Source organism: Heterocephalus glaber, unplaced genomic scaffold, assembly GCF_053883595.1.
Source record: "Heterocephalus glaber isolate CG9 unplaced genomic scaffold, H.glaber_assembly_v1.0 deba00001813, whole genome shotgun sequence".
Classification (NCBI taxonomy): domain Eukaryota; kingdom Metazoa; phylum Chordata; class Mammalia; order Rodentia; family Bathyergidae; genus Heterocephalus; species Heterocephalus glaber.
In genome coordinates this window covers 2,272,077-2,292,453 of record NW_028258484.1, presented here as the reverse complement: position 1 = coordinate 2,292,453, position 20,377 = coordinate 2,272,077, and the positions used below count along the sequence as shown (strand labels likewise).

The window sequence follows — 20,377 nt, the reverse complement described above, 5'->3', positions numbered from 1 at the left end:
AAGCTAGTGGGTGCTTTTCTCTTCCCATCCCATGTCCTAGAGTGACTGAGGGTCACACAAGGTCTCAGGACTGATGAAAAGCCACATGAATCTGGGCTTATAGTTGGGAAGCCAACACTACCATGTGAAATGTGGTCAAGAGGGGCTTACTAGGAAGGGGTGGGGACTGTAGCCAAGTGGTGGGCTGGGCATCTCACCTAGCAGACTATGGCCAGCTCCACCAACCATGACCTGATGGGAGAGAACCGCAGGAATCAACACCAAAAACTGGAAAATGGAGATGAATTTGCCCAAGGATTACTCACTGGCAACCAACAGATTTTTCCTCCAAACAATGGGGGTGGGGAGGGGGAGAGACTTCAAAGTGGGTCTGTAGGCGGATGTGGCAAGAGGACCATCCAACACATACCATAGGACCTAGTAATTCACAGGTGTTTCAAAAATCACTAATTCAATGAGTGAACACACGAATGTCTCTCTGGACCTCCCTGGACCTCCATGGGGGAAATAAGGACCAATTCATTTCCTCTCTTTCAGGCTTTTTTTGGCCCAAGGGGGTGGCTCTGGGAAAGCAAAAGGGCAAAGAGGAAATGGCAGGTGGGGCCTGAGGCAGCTGTGCTGTGCTGGCTCCAGGCGTCCCCTGGGGCAGTGCCTCAAGCATTCCAAAGTCAAGGTTGTTGCTGCCAGATATCTTGAAGACCAGGACCTCGGAGAGCACTGGAAAAGAAGATACACTGCCTGAGTGCTAATGGGGCTGGAAGGAAACTGCTAGCCCCAAAGGAACCCAGAGAAGGTGGACAGTTGACTGTGGCCACACAGCTGGAATCAGGATGCCCGATTCTTTCAGTTTGGACTGCCTCAGCCTTTATCTGTCCCCAGATCAGCTCCAGCCTAGGCCCAGGGCTCCCTGTCTGCATCTGAGAAGCTCTGCATCCTTTACCATCTCATCTTGCCTTGTGATCAACGTGTACTCCCATACATGAACACACAATAACTCAGAGAACTAGGCTTTTCAATTAATGCCTTTTCTCCCTTGGCTACACCTCCTCAAAACAGAAATTCTAAAGCTGGACAAGGTGGCACATACCTGTAATCCCAGAACTTGGGAGGCTGAGACAGGAGGCTTGCTGAGTTGGAGACCAGCCTGGGCTACATAGTGAGACCCTGTCTCAAAACACCCCCACCCCGTAAAAAAGGGATTCTATCCATCCAGATCATGGCTAATTTCAGAGTTTGGCACACAGTAGGCCTGCAAACATAGATGTCCACCAGATAGAAGCATTATTATCACAAAGTCACAGTGCCAAAAAAAATTCATGCCTGGCATGGGCTTTCCTGCCTCAAGCCCCCTGCTCTTTCACAGCTGGCCCAGGGGCTTTGACGGCTCCACAGCCAACCTGCCCTGGGGGATGCATACAGGGGAGGGGCTAGCTGCCCCTTCTCACCAAAGGGCCAGACCACTCTGGAGCTACCTAATGGTCTGCAAAGGTATGGGGGTGGGGGCTGGACAGCCTCCTTAGGGAAGTAGTGATAACACACTAGCTCAGTGGTGATGAACCTTTTAGAGACAATGGCAAAATTGCAACCCAGAACCCACTTATTTTTTGCAAAGTGCCAACATTGCAATTAAACCTGAAGGCTCAGCTGCTGGGGTGATGCTAGGGCAACTTGGCTCACATACCAACAGAGAGGGCTCTGCGTGCCTACTGACACGATTGACATAGGTTCGCCACCACTGCATTAGCTACTAAGGGAGACCTCAAGGGCAGTTACAAGACCACCTGCAACCTCTCCACCCACTGGGCCTTCTCTGGGACAGGGAATCTCCCAAATGCAGAGCCGACCCTGCCCTGCGACTTGGCCCCGAAGAGCAGGGATTTTCCCATCGCTCCTGGCTGTTCTTGAGTCCTGCTTAGACTCATTTTGGTTACAAATCTCAGCCTTCCTTGTGCCTTGGCCAATGTGGTCCTGCTCAAGTCTGGTCTGAAGCTCATATGTGAGGAGCCAAAGACAGATGAGGAAATGGGAGAGAGAGAGGCATGAGCCACCCCAGAGCACCAGAATGGGAGCCATGCTCTGCATAAGGGACCTGGCTTGGCCACTAACAGGCTGTGTGCCATCCTGACTGAATTTCTCCATTTGTGAAAGGTGGGCCTGGACTACCTTGACTTTCAAGTTCTCTCTGCCCTCTACACCACAAGGCAGAAAGACCTAGCTCTCTTGGACAAAAGGGCTTATCAGTGTTCCTTCAGTCCCCAAAGCAGTCCTTCCTGGACCTTAGGTCAAGGCATACTGGGTCAAAGGGCCAAGGTTTACCAGCACCTCATTCCTCCCAGTGCCCATGGCCCAGTGGAAAAGCAGATGCCCGCAAAGGGCAACTCAGCCAGTGGCCATTGGCTGCCATTGATAAAAAGCAAGTGGGAAGCTGGGGTAAAGCACTTACCTAGCATGCAGGAGGCCCTGGGTTCCATCCTGGTAGCATCCTCCTCCATCTCCATGTGAAGAACCAGTCCTCATCCCACAAGACATACATATATACTAACACACATGAATATTCAGCCACACATAACAGAAATCACACACACACACAGGCACAGAACACACCAACATGGAAAACCTGACACATGTCCCTGAATACAACAACCATACAACAGCCATCAATCACTGCATATACATCCCACCAAAAACTGACACAGACACACCATACACAGTCCCCTAAGCAAACCAACATGTACCAACACATACCCATCTTGTCACTTGGGAAGTTCTATACACAGGCAGTGCCCAGCCCACAAGAGCAAATCCAGATAAACCATGTTCAGAGCATCAATCTGGGTCCCAATCTGGGTGTCTCCTTGAGATAGGTAAAGTGAAAAGGATTTAAATATTGGATAAATGAATAAACCTGTTAGGAGAATATAATTTTTAGGGACACTGGCTACAGGCTGACAATATACCTCCCTCATCTTTTCATTTCTGAGAGCACACAGTGGTAGTGGCATGCGGTGACCAGGCATGACATGGTGTGTCTGGTGCCACACCCAGAACCCCTGTGCCAGAAATAAGGGCCTTCTGTGATTTTTTCCATCTACTAAATCCAGCTGTTGCTCAAAACACAGGGCCCTACATTCCTTTGTCTCTTTTCCATATCCTCTCATCCCACCCACTTTGTTTTGGATGCCTTTTAAATGCCAATCCATCTCTGGCAACCAATTTTCACATAGGGCTTGAATGTGTTAGAAATGAACTAACTGTTCAGGAAAGGGAAAGAAGAGGAAGCCCCAGCAGCAGTGGTGGTGGAGGCAAGGGCAGCTTGTACTAGGCTTGGGGGCAGCAGGTCAGAGGAGACTGCATCTGATGCCAGCCTCTATGCCTCTAGCTAGAAGCTGAGGATCCAGGATAGCAGGTGTTTCACAGGACCAACAAGGGGCCTCTGGATCTGAGAGTGGATGAGCCAGCCAGGTCCCCATAAGGCTGATGTCTGAGACCTCCCTGAACTCTTTCACATCTGAGCCAGATCAATGCCCTTTGCCTGAGTCCACATCTCAGCTAGGTCAGCTGGGTCAGCCACGAGTCTTCCAGGTCCCTGTGCAAGCGAAGTGGCCTCCTGGGCCCCCAGCAAGCAGGACACTCACCCCAAGACACTTATTAGAGGTTAGTGGCAATGGGGAACCATTCCTTGGGGGTTTGCAGGTAAAGAGGATTACCAAAGTTGGAAAGTGACCTCCCAGTCCAATAAATCACCCCTGAAATCTGACTTTTTAAAGCTCCTCCAAGAACAGGTTTTCAACTCTCAAGCCTTCCACAAGCTGACAGGAACAAAGAAGCATACTATATAGCATTGAGAAAAGCAGGATTTGAAATAGTATATACAGAAGTGATGGTGTACCATCATTCAAAACTAAACACTAACCCAGGTGATGAAGGAAACACTGTGGCTGCCTTTGGAGACTCGGTTTTTTTTCCTTTTAACTTGTCATATTTTCCAAAAGTTCTGTAATTAGCCTTTCCTCCTTTTATAGTGAGAGGAAAAAGCTATTAAAACACCAAGGGCCTTACCAAACAAAATATATAGCATGACTCCAGATTTTGTATTTATTAATCATTAATTGTTTATCAGATCCACAGAAAATATGCTGACAGTTGTTAAGTCCTGGTGGTGGGATCATAGGGAATTTTTACTTACTTGTGCTCATCTATTTTTTTTTTTTAAGACTTTTTTTTTTGGTACTGGGGATCAAACTTAGGACCTTGTGTTTACAAGGCAGGCAGCACCACTAAGCTAAATCCCTGGCCCTATTTTTATTTTTTAAGAGACAGAGTCTTGGTAGGTTGCTCAAGCTGGTCCAGAACTCCTGGGCTCAAGTGATCCTCCCACCTCAGCACCCTAAGTAGCTCCAACTACAAGCATCCACTACAGGGCACCAGCCTTGTTCTTCAATTCTTGGACTTCTCTACAATCAACATATCAATAATCTGATGATCTTACTAAAAATAAAATGCTTAGGATTGGAAAGGCCTTTCTGGTATCAATCCTGAGTTCATTCTGCTGCAAACAAAATCCACTGCCATACCCCTGGTGCTCGTACCCTGGGTAAGGCTGAGAAAGGCTGGAGGACAGTTGCTCAACAGACACATAGCCTTCCTGCCAAAACCCAAAGACCGACATTAAATTTAGCTGTCTGCCCAGTACAGGTAGGAGGGACAAAGGCCAGCTGAGTCCTATGCCTCTTAATAGACTAGGGGAAAAAAGCAGTTGGGGACTTAAGGCACAAGAAGCCTGAGGGAGAGGGCAACACTGACAAGAGGGCTGGGCTGAATTGGCAGCAAAGTTCCGGAAGAGGCTGCCCCGAGGGCAGGCGGGGTACCTGGGCTCAGGAGATAGGAATGTGCCTTCTGGCCAGGCAGTCCAGCGGCTGCCAACTAGGGTAGGCTGTGCTCCCTGGTTGGAAGAAGCCAGCTAGAACTGCAGGGTCCAATCCTGGAAATGGGTGCACTGCTGGCGCCCTCCTTTCTCTAGCCCTAGGACAGGGGAAAGGGTAGAGCTGAAGGCCCAGAGCCTTAACTTTTCAAAGGCCCTGCAGAAGCAGGAGCGAGGGGCTGAGGTGGGGAGTCTTGCCTTCCCATTATCCTGGCCTCCGGAAGCCACTACCCGAGGCCATCCCACACAAGATCTCACTACGATCCCCAAACATCCAGAGGAGGAGGGGATGCTATAGAGGCACGTGCCCGGCCCTGGAGCCGCACAAGCAATGGCCGCACCGCTGGGGACCCAAGGCCACAGCCTACCCTCCGCCTTCCGGAAAAAAGGACCGGCTCCGACAGGGGGCGGGGCCTCAACAGCCTCACCCCGGCCCCGCGGAGCATGCCGGGCCGACGCTGCCATGACGATGAGAGCGGCCCGCCCGCCCCCTCGCCCCCCCCCTCGCGGCCACGGCGCCCCGAGGTTCCAGCCCCCTCCTGGCACTACTGCGGGCCAGTAAGGAACCCCCGGGTGGCCAAATTGATGGGCGCCGTGGGAGGGGTAGGGTGGACAGGAAGTGTGGGTGCTTGCCCTCCCACCGCCCCCACTCGACGTCGGGGCGAGGAAAGGAAATGGCCCCGGAGGCGATCGCGGAGCTGCCCGCGTGTCTAACCCGAGACCTCCAGCGTTAGCCTTCCAGGAGGCGTGGCCTCCTCAGCCCCCAAAGAGATGGGCCGGGAGGGTTGCCCCCCCATGTATAATATACATTAATCCAAAAGAACACCCCCCCCCCCAAGCCGTCTTCCTGGTTCTCTCTGTACCCCTAACCTAGTGCGCCTCCACCAGTTTAAGTGGGCAGTTTAGCTCCCAGGCTTGGGGCCCGAGAGGCCAACCTCAGCGTGGCTGCCTCTCCCATCGAAGCCCCAAAGTACCCCCAGGGCTGAGTAAAAGTCCCTGCCCTCCCAAGAGAACCAAGGAGGCTGAACTCCCCAGGGAGACTGATTCCCTCTTACATATTTCCAGCACGACAGGGAAACAGGCACCCTGACTGGTGCCTGACAGAGTCCTACATGTGAGTGACTGCTCAGATCAGGTGGGCAAACAAGCCTAGATCTGTTGAAGGACTGAAGTGGCAGCGCTGAGACTTGGCCCCTGACCGCTGTGACTCCAGACGCCTGTCGCACATAGTGGCACTCCCTGCTTCCTGGCCGCCCAGCCGCCTGTCTCAGGCCCAGCGCATTGCGTGAGCCCCCCCCCCCCCCGGCCTGGCTTCCCTTCTGAGCCGCCAATCTGCAGCCACACAAAGCCCTGTTTGTTTGCTTTCTCTGCTTTTCCCTCTGGATCCGATGTCTTTCTCCCATACCTGCCGGCTGGGGCTTCCTCTCCAAGCAGCCTGCCCAGCTAGCTGATGGGAAGGAGGGGCGACCACTGCAGCAAGCCCTGCCTCCTGGCCACTCTACCGTTTCTTGAATCCACCTTCCCAGGGCAAGGGGCTCCTACCCAGGTGGCCTGATCCACCACATTGGCTAAGAGCTCTTCCACTGTCTCAGAATGTAGGTGCCAGCTGGGTGGAGCAGCAGAGATGCCTGGGGAAGGGGGAGGGGAAGAGAAGCCCAGCCAGCCTCCCTGATCCTTTTGTGAGCAACGCTTGTTTTGTTTGTCAATCAGGAAGGCTGCCCTTGCCTTCCCAGCAACCCAAGGCTGCCAGGAGTTAGGAGTTTAAGGAGATGATTGGGACCAAGAGGGCCCAGGCTGCAGGGCTCCCTACCCTTTACTCTTTCTGGGGACTCTGGGCTATCCTGGGGGCCCCACTCAGTAGGAGGGCACCAATCTGGGCAGGCACCTGGACAGGTCCCCCTGCGTGGCGAACACCTATTGAAGTGTCTCAGGAAGCCCTGCAGAGTCCATCTGAGATGAAGCAGAGCTTTCACAAGCAAAGAAAAATAAACACCCGCATTCCACATCACCTTCTCTACCTGCAGAGCGAAGCTGCCCTCTCTCCCTGTTCAAATAAAGAAACTCAACATTGATATGGTACAGAGATACAGTAACCTGGCCTGGCTCCCTCTCCCAGAGCTCTCTCACCTAATCTTGTCACACTGGGTGGCCCAGGGCAGGTCCTCACCTCCCTGGGGTTCCCTTCTTCCCCTCCCATCCCCTTCAATGCTGAGTTTAACCCCTACTGCCACTCCAGGATGAAGGGATGATTATGCCCACTTGACAGATAAGGAAACAGGAGGCTCCAAGAGGGAAAGCTACAGAAACAAACACTGTCTCTGTCAGAATTCAAGCTTATGGGATTTAGCTCAGTGGTGCCAACACTGCCTTGCAAGCACAAGGTCCTGAGTTTGATCTTTGGTACTGGAAAAAAAAAAAAAAGAATTCAAGCTTATGGTTAACTCCAAGCCTTAAAAAAACTTCCCACTAGGTCAGTCTTTTCTTTGGTACTGGGAATCGAACTCGGGACCTTTCGCTTTCGAGGCAGGCGGCAGCACTGATGAGCTAAATCCCGGGCCTGGTCACAGTCTTAATTATCTCCTAAATGGATGACTGATTATCATGAAGAAAAGTGGGCAGCAGGCACAGCCATTTTGGAGCCCCACAGATGTAATCTCCAAATCGGCTTTGCCATTTGGTTGCTGTGTAACCCTAGGCAGGTCACTTAACCTCTCTGAGCTTCCGTTTCCTTGATAAGCTATACAGAGCAGTTAATAAGATTTAGGGAGGGCCACCCAATGCCTGGCCCAACAGCAGGTACTCATTAAATGATGGCTTTTCTCCATGATCCCTTTCAGTATCCAGAGACAGATACTCACTTATTAGAGGAACCAAGCCTGTCCTACCTTTGCTTTCACCAGGCACTCCCCTGTCACCATCTCTGGCCCTCTGGAAATCTCAGGCAGAGGCCATGGGCTGTCACGCTAAGCTCTCAGGGCTCCTGTTCTGCTCAGGAGGCCAAGGCCTCTCGGTTTAATTTGCCAGGGCAGGGCCCCAGGGGACACCATCACCCCAAGGAAACAAGCCAGCTCCATCCACATCCTGCTAGAATCAAGAAGAGAGTTGCTCAATTAAGTCTGATTTGGCAAAAAGTTCTGTTTTTAGTGCTATTTGGGGCCACAGTGGGAATTTTCTGTGCTTATCTCAAAGGTATCATAAACTGGATTCTTTTCTACCTCTCCCACTCCTGTATTTGAAATGAAAATATTGTTCTTCCTCTCTCTTTTTTCTGCATCTCTTTCTCACCTACCAGAGGGATGCAAATGGAAGAAGGGGGAGAGGCTGGGCCTCATTCCAGGACAGTACCCAGGTCTAGGTCCTCCACCCACCCATCTGACCTCTGCTCAGGCCCCCAGAGCATAGCATGCTGGGAGGTGTAGTTCTCCCAAACTGCATAGACAGGAGCATCTGCCTCCTCTTAACTTCTCCCCACCTCCGGAGGCTGCTCCCTGGGTGTCTCGATCCTGGGTCTGTTCCACTGTCTCCCAGACTTACACCAGGTGCCTAGCAGCTTGCCCTGCCCGTGACACACCTTCTGGTGTCTACCTCTGAAAGAGAGCCTGGGTTGTGCCTTGAGCTAGAAAAACCTCCACAGCCATGCCATCCCTTAAAGGAGTGCAAAGCCTGCATCCTTCCTGCACTTTGCACTTTCCCTTCTTAGCTCACAAGACGATTACAGCCGATCACACCATCATGATTACTATGCAATCACTCTGTAATGCCTGATTGCCTACCAGACTGGGCACTTCCAAAGGGCAGGGCTGTGTCTGCTTGGCCACTTCTATTCCCCTCAGCACCACAGGCTTCCTGGATAAGATGATTTGTGGTACAGACCTGTCCTGTGCATCATAGAAGATTTAGAAACATCCCTGGCCTCTACCCACTAGATGCCAATAGCATCTCTCTAGTTGACGCAACCAAAAATGCTTTCAGACATGGCTCCCCTGAGGGATAAAATCATCCCCGATTGGGAACCACTGCTCCACAGCCTGGCACAGTGCTTCCTGGAATGAGAAAATGAATAACTCTGCACCCCTCTAACAGGCAGGAGATTTTTATTTTATCTCTTTCCATAATCATGTACAAGTTTCATTTTTCCTATCAGACTAGAATCTTCCAGAAGACAGGCTCTCAGCTGTGTATTGGTGATTGCTCATAACTCTTTGCTGAAGGAATAATTATCAGAGTATCAAAGAACACAGGACTGAAAGCCAGTTTGGTTTCCTTATCTCCCCACTGCAAGCCTGGTTTGCTGGGTGACTCTGCTATGGTAGCTAAGCTTCTCTGGGCCTCAGTGGCTCTCCGGTCATCATAATGCTTCTTTGTCCTATTGGGGTAATGGGAGGTTCACAACTTCATATCTCTAAGGCACTACAGAAGAAATCTTAAGGGTAGTTTTTTTTTGTGTGTTTTTTTTTTTTTTGGTAACGGGGATCGAACTCAGGTCCTTACGTAGCAGGCAGCGAAACCACTGAGCTAAATCTCCGGCCCTATTAGGGGTAGTTTTTACCTCACGTTTTCTTTTTTTATTGGTACATTTTAGATGTACATATTGATAACATTCATCATAGGGAATTTGTACCTGTACATGATATATCTTGCTTTTTTTTTCCCATTTCCCTCCCTTTCCTTCAACCCCTCTTTACCTTATTTACAAAAGCTTTGTTTCCATTTTTCCCTTTTTTCTTGTCCCTTCCTTCCTTTCCCCCTCCCTCCTTTCTTGTTCCCCTTCTCACTTGAACATTTCCTTTTCATTTCCCAATATCTACTATACATGTTGGACCTTATTTACACTTTCAGCTTCCCACACCAGAGAAACAATGTGGTACTTAAAAATGTGTGTCTGATTTATTTCACTTAAGAGCATGGTCTCAGGGTGCATCCATTTAGCTAGAAATGTCTCAAGCTTATCCTTCTTTATGGAAGGGTAGTACTCCATTGCATAAAAAAACCGCATCATCTTTTACCTTACATTTTCTGAGAATTATTATTATTAGGACATGAAATAGGTTGACATTAATTAAACACCCTATTGTGTGTCTGCAGTGAGCACTATGCAAAGTGCTTTGGAAAGACCATCAGTTAAAAATAAAACTATGGAGCTGGGGATTTAGCTCAGTGGTTCTGCTGCCTGCCTCGAAAGCACAGGGTCCCAAGTTCAATCCCCGGTACCAAAAATAAACAAACAAAAAGGCAAAACAAAACTATGTAATAGGTATTTATTTTTGCTGTTTGATAAATGAGAAAGTGGGCTCAGAGAGTTTGAAGGACCCGCTTAAGGACCCAGGGATAGTGCGGTGGCCTCTAGCAACTGATGATGCTTTTGTCAAAAAACACTTTAGGCTTTGACACTGGATATTAAAATTCCTTCTACAAGTCTGAAGTCTCCTGGTACCAGGCAGAATGAGATATTCTCAGGTGTGTGTGGCCTCACCAGCCTTTGCCCTCATCAGGCCCTGAAGCTGAACAGAGACAGCTCCAGGTCACCCAGAGGGGAGAGCTGAGGCTGAGTATAGCAGTCAGGCTGCCGGGGTGGCAGGGTAGAATGGCGGGAGGAACAGCCACTCCTTTACAGGTGCCATCCTTTGTAGAGAAACTTTCACCTGGACCAAATTCCTGCATCACTAAGCTTCTCTAAGAGATTCTCTTGGGCAAAAGTGACAATGAAGAGGAGGAGGAGGAGCCATTTTCCAGCACCTTCTGAGTACAGTAAGTCCCGACTAACAAGTTCTGTTCCAGGAGAACATTCATAAGTCAGATTCCTTCCTGAGTCTGACAAAGTGAATCTTAAACGCCTTTAATACAAATATACAGTGTATATTGCTTTGCACTTCCTAGCAGTCCCCTCCATATCACCACTGCTTTTCCTCTTGCTTCTGGACATCCTGGCTCTGATAGAGCACCGTACTACTGTACACTACTGCATTGTGTAGTAAGCAAACAGCAGCACAACTGTTAAGTGTCCTGCAGACATGTGAGTTACTTCCACGATTTGTTAGCATCTAAGAAAGTTTATAATTTGAGGTCCCTTCATATCCATGAATGTTCGCAACTGGAATATTCGTTAAGTCAGGGACTTGGTATTTCAGACACTGCTGGACTTTATCTATATGAACTCAGATCTATTAATTCTCGCCCCAGGAAGATGTGATCATTTCTATTTTACAGATGAAGAAACTGAGTAAAGGAGAGAAATAACTCGCCTAGGTCAGTGAGTGGTAGAACCCAACCCTGAACAGAGGTGGTCCAAGTCCCAAACGCCTGTATATCTGCTAGGCTGTATTAGACTGCCACTTGGTTAGGGCTGTGTCTCCAACACCCTGGTGTCTGCCAGGTGCTCAGCATGGGGTTTATGAATGAAAAATGAATGAATGAATTTGTGGTTATACTGCCACTGATGTCACAAGTTGCTGGACACTTTCTCAGGGTCCACTCCCACTGCTGGGGCAAAGTCCCTTTGGAAACAGAAATTCTGACCAGAAAATCAGTAATTTTCACCTGCCTCGTGAGTGAAGGATCCACTAAAATCATTCACCACCACCTGGCTAGAAAAGAAGCACCAAAGCACTTCTTCTGGACGATGTTACAGCAGGTAAGTTTTAGAGGTGACCTGTTGTAAATGGGAAAAGAATAATCCTCACAATCTCTTCCATGCGCAATATCCTTTAGCAAAAACAGCAGCTTAGGGATAGGGAAACAGCTCTCAGAGAACCTGCCTAGCGCGCCCTGGACTCCACTCCCAGTGCAGAGAGAGAAGATAGAAGAGAGACAGATACAGACAGAGACAGAGATGGGGGAGGTAAAGACAGATATCAAAACTCAACAATATCCCACCTGCAGGGTATACACCAACAACCAGGAAGGGCCTCTTATGATCTTTTTTTTTTTTTTTTTTGGTACCTGGGATCGAACTCGGGACCTTGTGCTTTCGAGGCAGGTGTGGTACCACTGAGCTAAATCCCTGGCCTTTTATCATGATCATTTTTTTTTTTAAACACACATTTTATTTATTTTGGTACCGGGGATTAAACTTGGGTCCTTGCGCTTATGAGGCAGGCACCGGAACCACTGAGCTAAATCCCCGGCCTATCATGATCATTTTAAAGAGAGGAAAATGGAGCCGGGAACCCCAGAGCCCCAGAGAGAGCAGCTAGTACCAGCTAACCCAAATCCTGAGTTTACAGGTCCTTATTGCTTTCTAACATGGTCATCTCCTTCAACACCTGCACAATTGATGTTTCCTTTTTTCAATTTTTTTTGCGGAACCAGGGATCAAACTCAGGACCTTGGGCTTGTTTGGCAGGTGTGGCACCACTGAGCGAAATCCCAGGGCCCTCACGTTTCCTTTATTTTTTTTTTTTGGTACCGGGATCAAACCAAGGACCTTGCACTTGCCAGGCAGGTGCGGTACCACTGAGCTAAATCCCTAGCCCTCATGTTTCCATTTTTGACAAAAGAGGAGTGATGCTCAGAGAGGGAAATTGGCTTGCCTGAAGAAGTGGCTGAAACACAAACCTTTTCCTGATTCTGAATCCAGTGCTCATTACCATATCCTGCCTGCCCTACAGATGGGCACAGTCTCCAGGGGAGGAATCCAGGGGAAAGCTAAGCTCTGCATGTCCTCCCTTGAGCCCCCGGGGTGAACCTCTGGTGCTAAGCAAGCCCACTGCTCCTGTTTCTTGAGCCCTGCCCATCCCACCTCCATCCCGCTTCATGGTTTGAAAGCTGTTCAACCTGCCTAGACACAGAACTAGAGGGGCTGGGGAGCTGCCCCAACCACGGTCTCCACCTCACAGCTCCTAACAAATGGCTCAACCCCCCCAGCCCAGGCCTGATACATCATTTCCCCTCTTTGTAGGACTCTCCCTTGGCCTCCACAGCATCCTAGGTACTTCTCCCATCAGACCTCTGTATGCAGAAATGACACCCTACATTTCAGGGGCCCTGAAGGGGGGACCAGCAGCTTTCTTAGATCTGGAGCCAAGTGTGAACACAGGAATGGTGCTGAACAAATGAATGAATGAGTGAATGAATGTCTAATCTAGCCTTCAGAACCCTGGTGAACCTGGATGTTTTCTTGCCTGATCCTAAGTATGCTCACTTGCAACAGGAATATCACCTGCTCCTTCCTTGTCCCCCCCTTCCCGGCCATCTCCTTGACTCTCCTGCTCTCACCATCCTCATCATTCCCCTTCCGCTGTCTCTCTGCCCCCAAGTTTTTCCCCCTACTCCATCTCTCTTCCTCATCCCTGGGCCTCCCACTTCCCCCACACGGTATTCAAACAGGTTCAAGAACCAGTAGAGCAAAATCTGCCCTCTGCCAGCCAAGCCCCAGCCTGCACCCCAGCTCCCCCCGCCCCCACATTCCAATCTCAGATCCCCAGTGACCCACTAGGAACAGGGCACAGCTCAAACCTCCATCCCCACAGAAACAGGATGAGCCAGTTTCTCCCAGCCCCCTCCAGGAACCTGGAGGAGCTCCCCCCACCCCCACATACCCCTCCTCTCACTGGCTCATCTAGTGTGACAGCACAGAATCCACACAGCCTGTCAGCCCCTGCTGGGATCAAAGGGCCCCAGAAAGAGAGGCCAGGTTCTCACCCTCTCTCCTTACCTGGCCCTCGTGCCAGGAAGCTTTGCTGAGCGTGCAGTGTTTGGGCCTCGCCCTTGAAACAGAGCCCAGAGAAAGGAGCTGCACTTCGGGCTGAGATGCTCCAGCCTCGTGGGGAGGACACACTGACAGAAGTGCCGATAATTCCGTGATAAACGCTGGGCCAAAGGTATAGACAAAGGGAGATGACTCATTCTGCCTTGGAGGTCAGGGGAGGAAATGGGACATCTGATTGGGTCTTGGGAGGAAGACAAGGGCATCCCAGGTGGAAGGGACAAGCCAGGCAAACGAACAGGGGCAAGCATGCACAGGGCTGCCCTAGGAGGAGGGTGGGGCAGAACGGCACAGGATGCCAGGATAGGCCCTGGGCAGTGTGGAAGGACCATGGACTGGGTCTCTAGAAGGCAGTGGGAGTCCCTGGAGCCTATCTGCTGTGGTTCAGAAAGATTACTCCAACAGCCCCCTGAGCGGGGTTGCAGGGCGACTGGTGCAGAGGCTCTGGCTACAGCCCAGCTTCTCCTGTTACCGTTCTCTCTGAGCCAAGTCCTTCCCTCTTGGCCACAACTCACAGGCTACATCTCTTCCAGTCTCCAAAGACTTGCTCATTGTGTTCCTGCTGCCAGGAGTGTCCTTCTCATTCTTACCTGTGCCTGGGGCACTTGCTCAGGGGCCCCTCTTCCATGAAGCCTCCTACCTGCACAGAGCCCCCTACCCCAGGCTCTGGTCAAGGCCTTGGCCACCAATCCCTGGGATGTGATTTTTTTTTTTTTTTGAACAGGGTCTCCCTGTATAGTCCAGGCTGGCCTTGAGCTCACTGTGTAGCCTAGGCTGGCTTTGAATTCCGGGTGACACTCCTGCTTCAGCTTCCCAAGTGCTGGGGTTATAGGCACGCACCACCATGCCTGGTGTGTGATCTTTGAAATAACAGATGCAGGGATGTGTCATGCTTGGACCCTGACATAAGAGTTTGAAAACAGTGGGTCCTTAGACAGTCCTTGTCTCCTGAGGCTCAGTATCCAGGTTCCTGTCCCACAAAGACCTTGATCTGAAATACCTCTTGCTCCATGTGCATGTCCTCCTTCTTGGGGAACCACAAAAACACACATTCACACCATTGCACAGGCAGCCAATACAAACAAAGTGGTACAAATGTGGGTCAACATTGACACAGGATAGTAATAAAGACAGTAACAACCAGCATCTACTGGGACAGTGACTGTTCTAACCCTCATGTGGATTAACTAATTCAATCTTCATTATTGCAAAGTGATTCTTCCCATTGTACTGATGGGGACACTGAGACCCAGAGAAGTAAATTACTCCTCTACTATGTGCTAGGTCCAGCAGTCAACCCAGAGCCTTGTCCTGAAGCACCTCACCCCACAACCCCACCAGGTTAGGAAAAAGCAAGGTGCAGAGTAAGAGTCTCAGAGTGTTCTCACTTGGAGAAAAAGGAAACTATATATCTCCACATAGGATACACAGTATAAATTAAGTAACAAAAACTCAAAGGATACATTGAAAGTCCTAACTGGGCTCACCTGCACTAAGTGGTCTTTTAGTCTTTATACTTCCGAGGTATTTGCATTTTTCACAATGAGAAGGTACTCATTACTTGAGCAACAACAACAAAAAGGAGAGCAACTGTTAGGGTCTAAATTACTGTTTGTTGAATGAATAAACGACAGATCCATTTCCTAGGGCTGCCTTTTCAAACTGGGTATGACCTATCAGTAGATTGTGAAATCACTGACTTACTGGGTTGTAACCAGTAATTCTTTTAGTCAAATATACTAGAACAGAAGGCATCAAAGACCAGCATTCATAGCAGAGGGCTTATTCACTACTAAACTTTCATTTCTGTTATATGATGTGGGTGTGAACAGCACTACGACCTAATGTATTTCTTCATACCGCAGGTCACTGGCAGGAGTCTTAAAGCCAACCTTCTTTGCTAGGGGTCTACAAGAGCTGCAGCAGTGAAGACTCCATGGTCCAGTGGAAGTGGAGATGGCTCTGGAGCAGGTGAGAACTCTCTGTTTACAAAAGCCGAGGACACCTGGTCGGGGAAGGTCACATTTTGCCCACTGGATAGCTGGCTTCTGGGGCCTGGATTAGCCTTGATACCCTCTCCTTCTCGCCAAGGTTTTTTGCTACGAAGGCTTTTTCTAGACTTCTGGGCTGAGGCTGCTGACACCAGAATGGCCATGACTGGCTCCACTGTTCCTTGCTCCTGGGCCCCAGATAACTTCTGGGCTGTCCAGAAAGGGGAGAAGGGTAGGAAATTAGATTTCTCTCCAGCTCCAGATTCAGAGGCCATGTCCCAGGGAAGCCTGTGGAAACGCAGCTGCGGAGTGAATCGGGAGGGGCCACAGCTGGGTCTCCATCGAGGCTGTCTCCTAACCGGGATGGGCCTGACCCTAGCGGGAGTGAGGTCCATATGGAGAATGGAGAGGGGGGCAGGAAGAGAACCAGAGGCAGCCCTGGGTTCCCATCGCGCTGGCGTCCTCACATCAGAGCTGTTTAACCCACCCCCGCCTCCCCTCCTGGGGCAGCAGACAACCAAAAAAAGATAAAATAAAAAGAAGTAATTCCCCGGCTCTGACGTCAGCGCGAGGTCTTAACAGCCAGGCAGCAGCATGAAACTGGATTGCAACCAGATGTAATGCCCTTGAATTCTCAACACACCACTGCGTTGGAAGAGATACAGGGGAAGGGGCAAGCTTCGGGTGGGAGGGAACCGTGCAGGTCCCGCGCGGGTCTGGCATCAGGGCCAGCGGAAATCACGGTGAAGGCGCTGAGGGAGCCAGTGCCGAGTGCTGGGAAACGCCGGCCCGGGTCCGCCATTCAGGCGCTTGGCCTCCCCTCCCCCAGCCCCCCAAGAGCGCATTGTTACACTCGGTTTTATCCATTCAGAGCAGAAGCCCCGCCGCTCCCACCACCGAGGGCTCTCAGGAGGAGGGCACGGCTCCCGCCCGCACTCCAGCTTCTGGCGTGGACTGGAAAAGGACCAAGAGAGCCCCAAGAAGGGAAACCGCTCGCTGGGAAAACGGGCGCCCCAGGAAGCTGGGGCCGCTGCGACCTCGGGCCTGACTGGTGTTTCGCTTCCCCTCCGCTCCTCCTCGGAGGCCCCCAGTGCAACCAAAGCTCCAAATGTCACCCCCGCCTCCTGCGATCCCCTCGCCCCCGCCGCGTTCGGCCCCCAAGTCCTCCTCCCGGGCCCCCGGACTCCCGATGCATGGAGTTCAACCTTGAAAGAGGCCGTGGGTAGGCCGCGAGCCTGGCCGGTCGCGACGCGGTCTGGGGGGCACCCGGCTCGCGTGTCCCGTGCTCCCTCCCGTGACGTCACCCCCGAGGGGCCCCGGCGCCCGGGCCTGGCAGCCACGGAGCTCCCGGATCGCCTCCTGCTGAGGCGCGGGGCCTGAGCACAGGCCCAGGCGGGGACTTCGCGTGCCCCATCGCTCCACACGCTGTCCTGGCTCCCACGCGCGGGTCACGCACAGAGAAGCCAGCTCCCCGCCCCCACCCGGGCGCACTCACAAGGCTCCCCTCCCGCCCTCGGCGCCACGCAACTGCTCCCCACGTCCCCACCCCACGCTGGGCAAACATTCCGCGCGCCTCGGAGCACGCTGTCCCGGGACACCCTCGACTCTCGCTTCTCGCCCCCCCCCCACGCCAATCCCACCCAACCCCAGCCAGCCGCACAATTCCTTCAGAAGACCCTCCGCCGCGGCGCAGGACGCCCCCACTCTGCAGCTCCCCAGACGACCATTCGGTGACCTCGCGCACCCCCCCCCCACGGCACACAAAGCAATGACCCCGCGTCTCCACCCCCGCGCGCGCTCAGCCCCCAAGGAGCCTGGACTCCCCCGCGGGCCCTGCGCCCCCCGCGCCTCGGCGCTCGCTGCTCACCTCGGCGCCCGCGCTCACTCGGGGACCCTGCGTCTGGCGCTGCGACGTAGCGGCCCGGAGGCCTCGGCGGCCATGGGGGTCAGGCGCGGCGGCCCGACCGGCCCGCGGCCAGGCAGGAAGGAGGTGGGCCGCGGTGCCCCCTCCTCGCGCCGACGCTTGAGCCGCGGGCTGGGCGGCCTGCTCGGCTCGCCAGTCGCCCTCGCCGCCTTGCTCTCCAAGTCGCCTCTCGGAGCCTAGACGCGGGCGGGGGCGGCGCCCGGGAACGCGGGGAGCAGGCGGCGCGGGGAGCGGGTCCTGGCCGCGCACCCGCCCGGGCTGCCTGGTGTCCGCGGGTGCCGCGGGGAAACGCGATCTCCTCCTCACAGGAAGAGCGGGCGGGCGGGCGGGCGGGCGACGCGCGGGGGGAGCGGGAGAGCGAGAGCGCGAGGAAAAAAGTTCCCGGGCGGCCTGGCTGCGCTCGCTCGCGGCCCCGAGCGCCAGGTGGACCGTGCGCGCCCCGACAGCACCCCCTGGCGGTCCGAGCGCCCCACTGCAGCCCCCCCCCGCCCGCGCTCCGGCCGGGGTTGGGGGTGGGGTCTGGCGCAGCCCTGAACGACTCTCACGGGCCCGCCTCGAAGCTGGGGACCGGGGCCACAGTAGAGCTGAGGATTTGGGCTCAAATCCTGCCATCAGATGCTTCCAGTCAATTTCAAAACTCCGTAAGTCAAATTTCTTTATTTAATGGACACCTGGCACCTTGCTGGGCACTAAGGAATCAATGGATACAATGTGGTCCCTGTTGCCACGGAGCTGGCATCCTGGTGGAGAGAGACAGCCAGCCAAGAAATACTTCTATGCATAAAGAAGATAATTTTAGAGAGGAGAAGGTGCTAGGAAGAATATTAGCAGGTGAAGAGATGGACAGGGGCTGGTTAGCTAGAATAAGAGAAGGAGGCCTGTCTGAGCAAAGAACTCAATAGCAGGAAGAAGCTAATAGGGGTAGAACCTGGGGAAGAATATTCTCTGCAGAGAGAACAGCAAGTGCAAAGGCCCTGATTCAGGAGTGGGCTTGGTCAGTAAGTGGAAAAAGTGGAATTCAGACTTAATGGAAGGCTAGGGCCTGCAAAACTGCAGAAGCTTTGGTGGGAATTGAGTTGCAACCCTAGCGCTATGGGACGAGAAGCTATTGACAGATTTTAAAGCAGGAGAATGCTGGGTGAATGAGTGTGTGAGTGAACTTTTTTTTTTTTTTTTTTTTTGGTACGGAGGATTGAACTCGGGTCATTGCACTTGTGCAGCAGGCATCGAAACCACTGAGCTAAATCCCCGGCCCTAAGTGAACTTATTATAGACCCCTTGCACCATTGCTACTCCAAGGTTGCTTTCTCTCACCTCAGCTCAGGTGGGTGCCCACTGCCATCTGTTTGGGAAGCTGCCCCCCCACCCCACCCAGCCTCAGGACCAGATCAGCAACCTCACTGAAGCCTGTTCCATTGTCCTTTGCTGGAGGTCAGTGTCAAGGTGTCAGAGCACCCAGTTGACCTGGGGCAAGTGAGTCCTCCTCATATACCTCAGTTTCCTCATCTGAGAAGTAAGGCATTGTGCCAAGTACATGGCCTTTACTCTGAGCCCAGTCCTGCACTTTCTCCACATCATCCAACTGATTCCTGGCAGTGTGAGGCAGATCCATCTCGCTTTGTGAAAAAAGGAAACTGAGGTGCAGAATGGTGATGTCACTTGTCCAGATTCTCAAGCTGCAGTGACAGAGCCAAAACCCACACCTGCAGTCTTTTGTGCTATGCTCAGTCACCCATCTTTCAGGTCCAAGGTGAAAAGTGAGACAGAAGCTGGATCACAGTGTGGATGAACAGTGTTGTGGTTTTTCGTTTTTTTTTTTTATATAATTTTTTTGGTACCAGGGATCTAACTCAGGACCTTGCGCTTTTGAGGCAGGTGGCAAAACCACTGAGCTAAATCCCTGGCCCTCCTTTGTTTATTTTTTGTTTTGTTTTGTTTTGGTACCAGGGATCGAACTTGGGTCCTTGCACTTGCAAGGCAAGCGAAGGAACCACTGAGCTAAATCCCCGGCCCATCCTTTGTTTATTTTTGAGAAAGGCTCTCGCTGTGTAGTTCAGGTTGCCCTTGAACTCACTGTGTAGCCCAGGGTGGCCTTAAACCCATGATGATCCTCCTGTCTCAGCCTCCCAAGTGCTAGGATTACAGGCATGCACCACCACTCCTGGCAAGACTATATTGTTTTAAGCACAGTTTTTGGGGAAGACAGATCTAGTTTCTAAATTTGATGTCTTTGTTCCAAACTAGGTGGCTATGGGCAAAGCACTTAAATTGCTGGGTCTCAGTTTCCCCACTGTAGAATGAGGATCTAGCTCCTAGGTGGTTGAAGGAATTAAATGAAGTAACAGTGTAAAGCACTTAGCCCAGAGTCTGGCCTGTAGGAAATACTGCTACAGTTTTAGGTAAAATCCTTGATAGATGAGTGGGAAAGATCCCTTTCATTCACCCAGAGCCCTCCAGTCCCCATCTTAGTGTGCTTTCTGGGCCTTCTTGCTTTGCCTTTATCTACTCTTGGGGAGCACCTGGATGAAGGCCTCACACTCAGAATCTCAATGGAAAGAGTCTTCCTTGGGCCCCTCTGCCTCCCTGCATGGGCCTCCAAGGCTAGCTCTGTAAAGAGGAACCTGCCTGGAACCCCAAGTCTGGGACAGACACTTTCTGGCTTTGGAATTAGGTGTCTCTGTTTTCTTGTTTCTTTAGAAAAAGGATCTTGAACTCCTGGGCTGAAGGGATCCTCCTGTGAGCCTCTCAAGTAGCAGGGACTATAGGTCATTCTTTCTTTCTTTCTTTGGTGGTGGTGAGGGGGTGGGGCAGTACCAATCAAACCCCAGGCCTTGCAC

General features: G+C 51.9%; 2 protein-coding genes across 2 annotated transcripts in view; both read right to left on the bottom strand.

Moving 5' to 3' along the window:
• The window catches only part of Rai1 (retinoic acid induced 1), a 114,648-nt gene extending 102,422 nt beyond the window's left edge, over nt 1–12,226 (bottom strand). The window contains exon 1 of the mRNA XM_087203948.1: nt 6,327–12,226. The gene's annotated coding sequence lies outside the window, so the exon portion shown is untranslated. The remainder of the gene's footprint in view (nt 1–6,326) is intronic.
• Nucleotides 12,227–12,404: 178 nt separating this feature from the next.
• LOC147820662 (uncharacterized) lies at nt 12,405–19,152 on the bottom strand. The gene is made up of 3 exons (XM_087203911.1): nt 19,086–19,152; nt 17,484–18,100; nt 12,405–15,827 (listed from the first exon to the last, which is right to left on the bottom strand). Exons 1-3 carry the CDS (start codon nt 19,150–19,152, stop codon nt 15,645–15,647), a joined length of 867 nt encoding a protein of 288 aa, XP_087060037.1. The 3' UTR covers nt 12,405–15,644.
• Nucleotides 19,153–20,377: the final 1,225 nt, after the last annotated feature.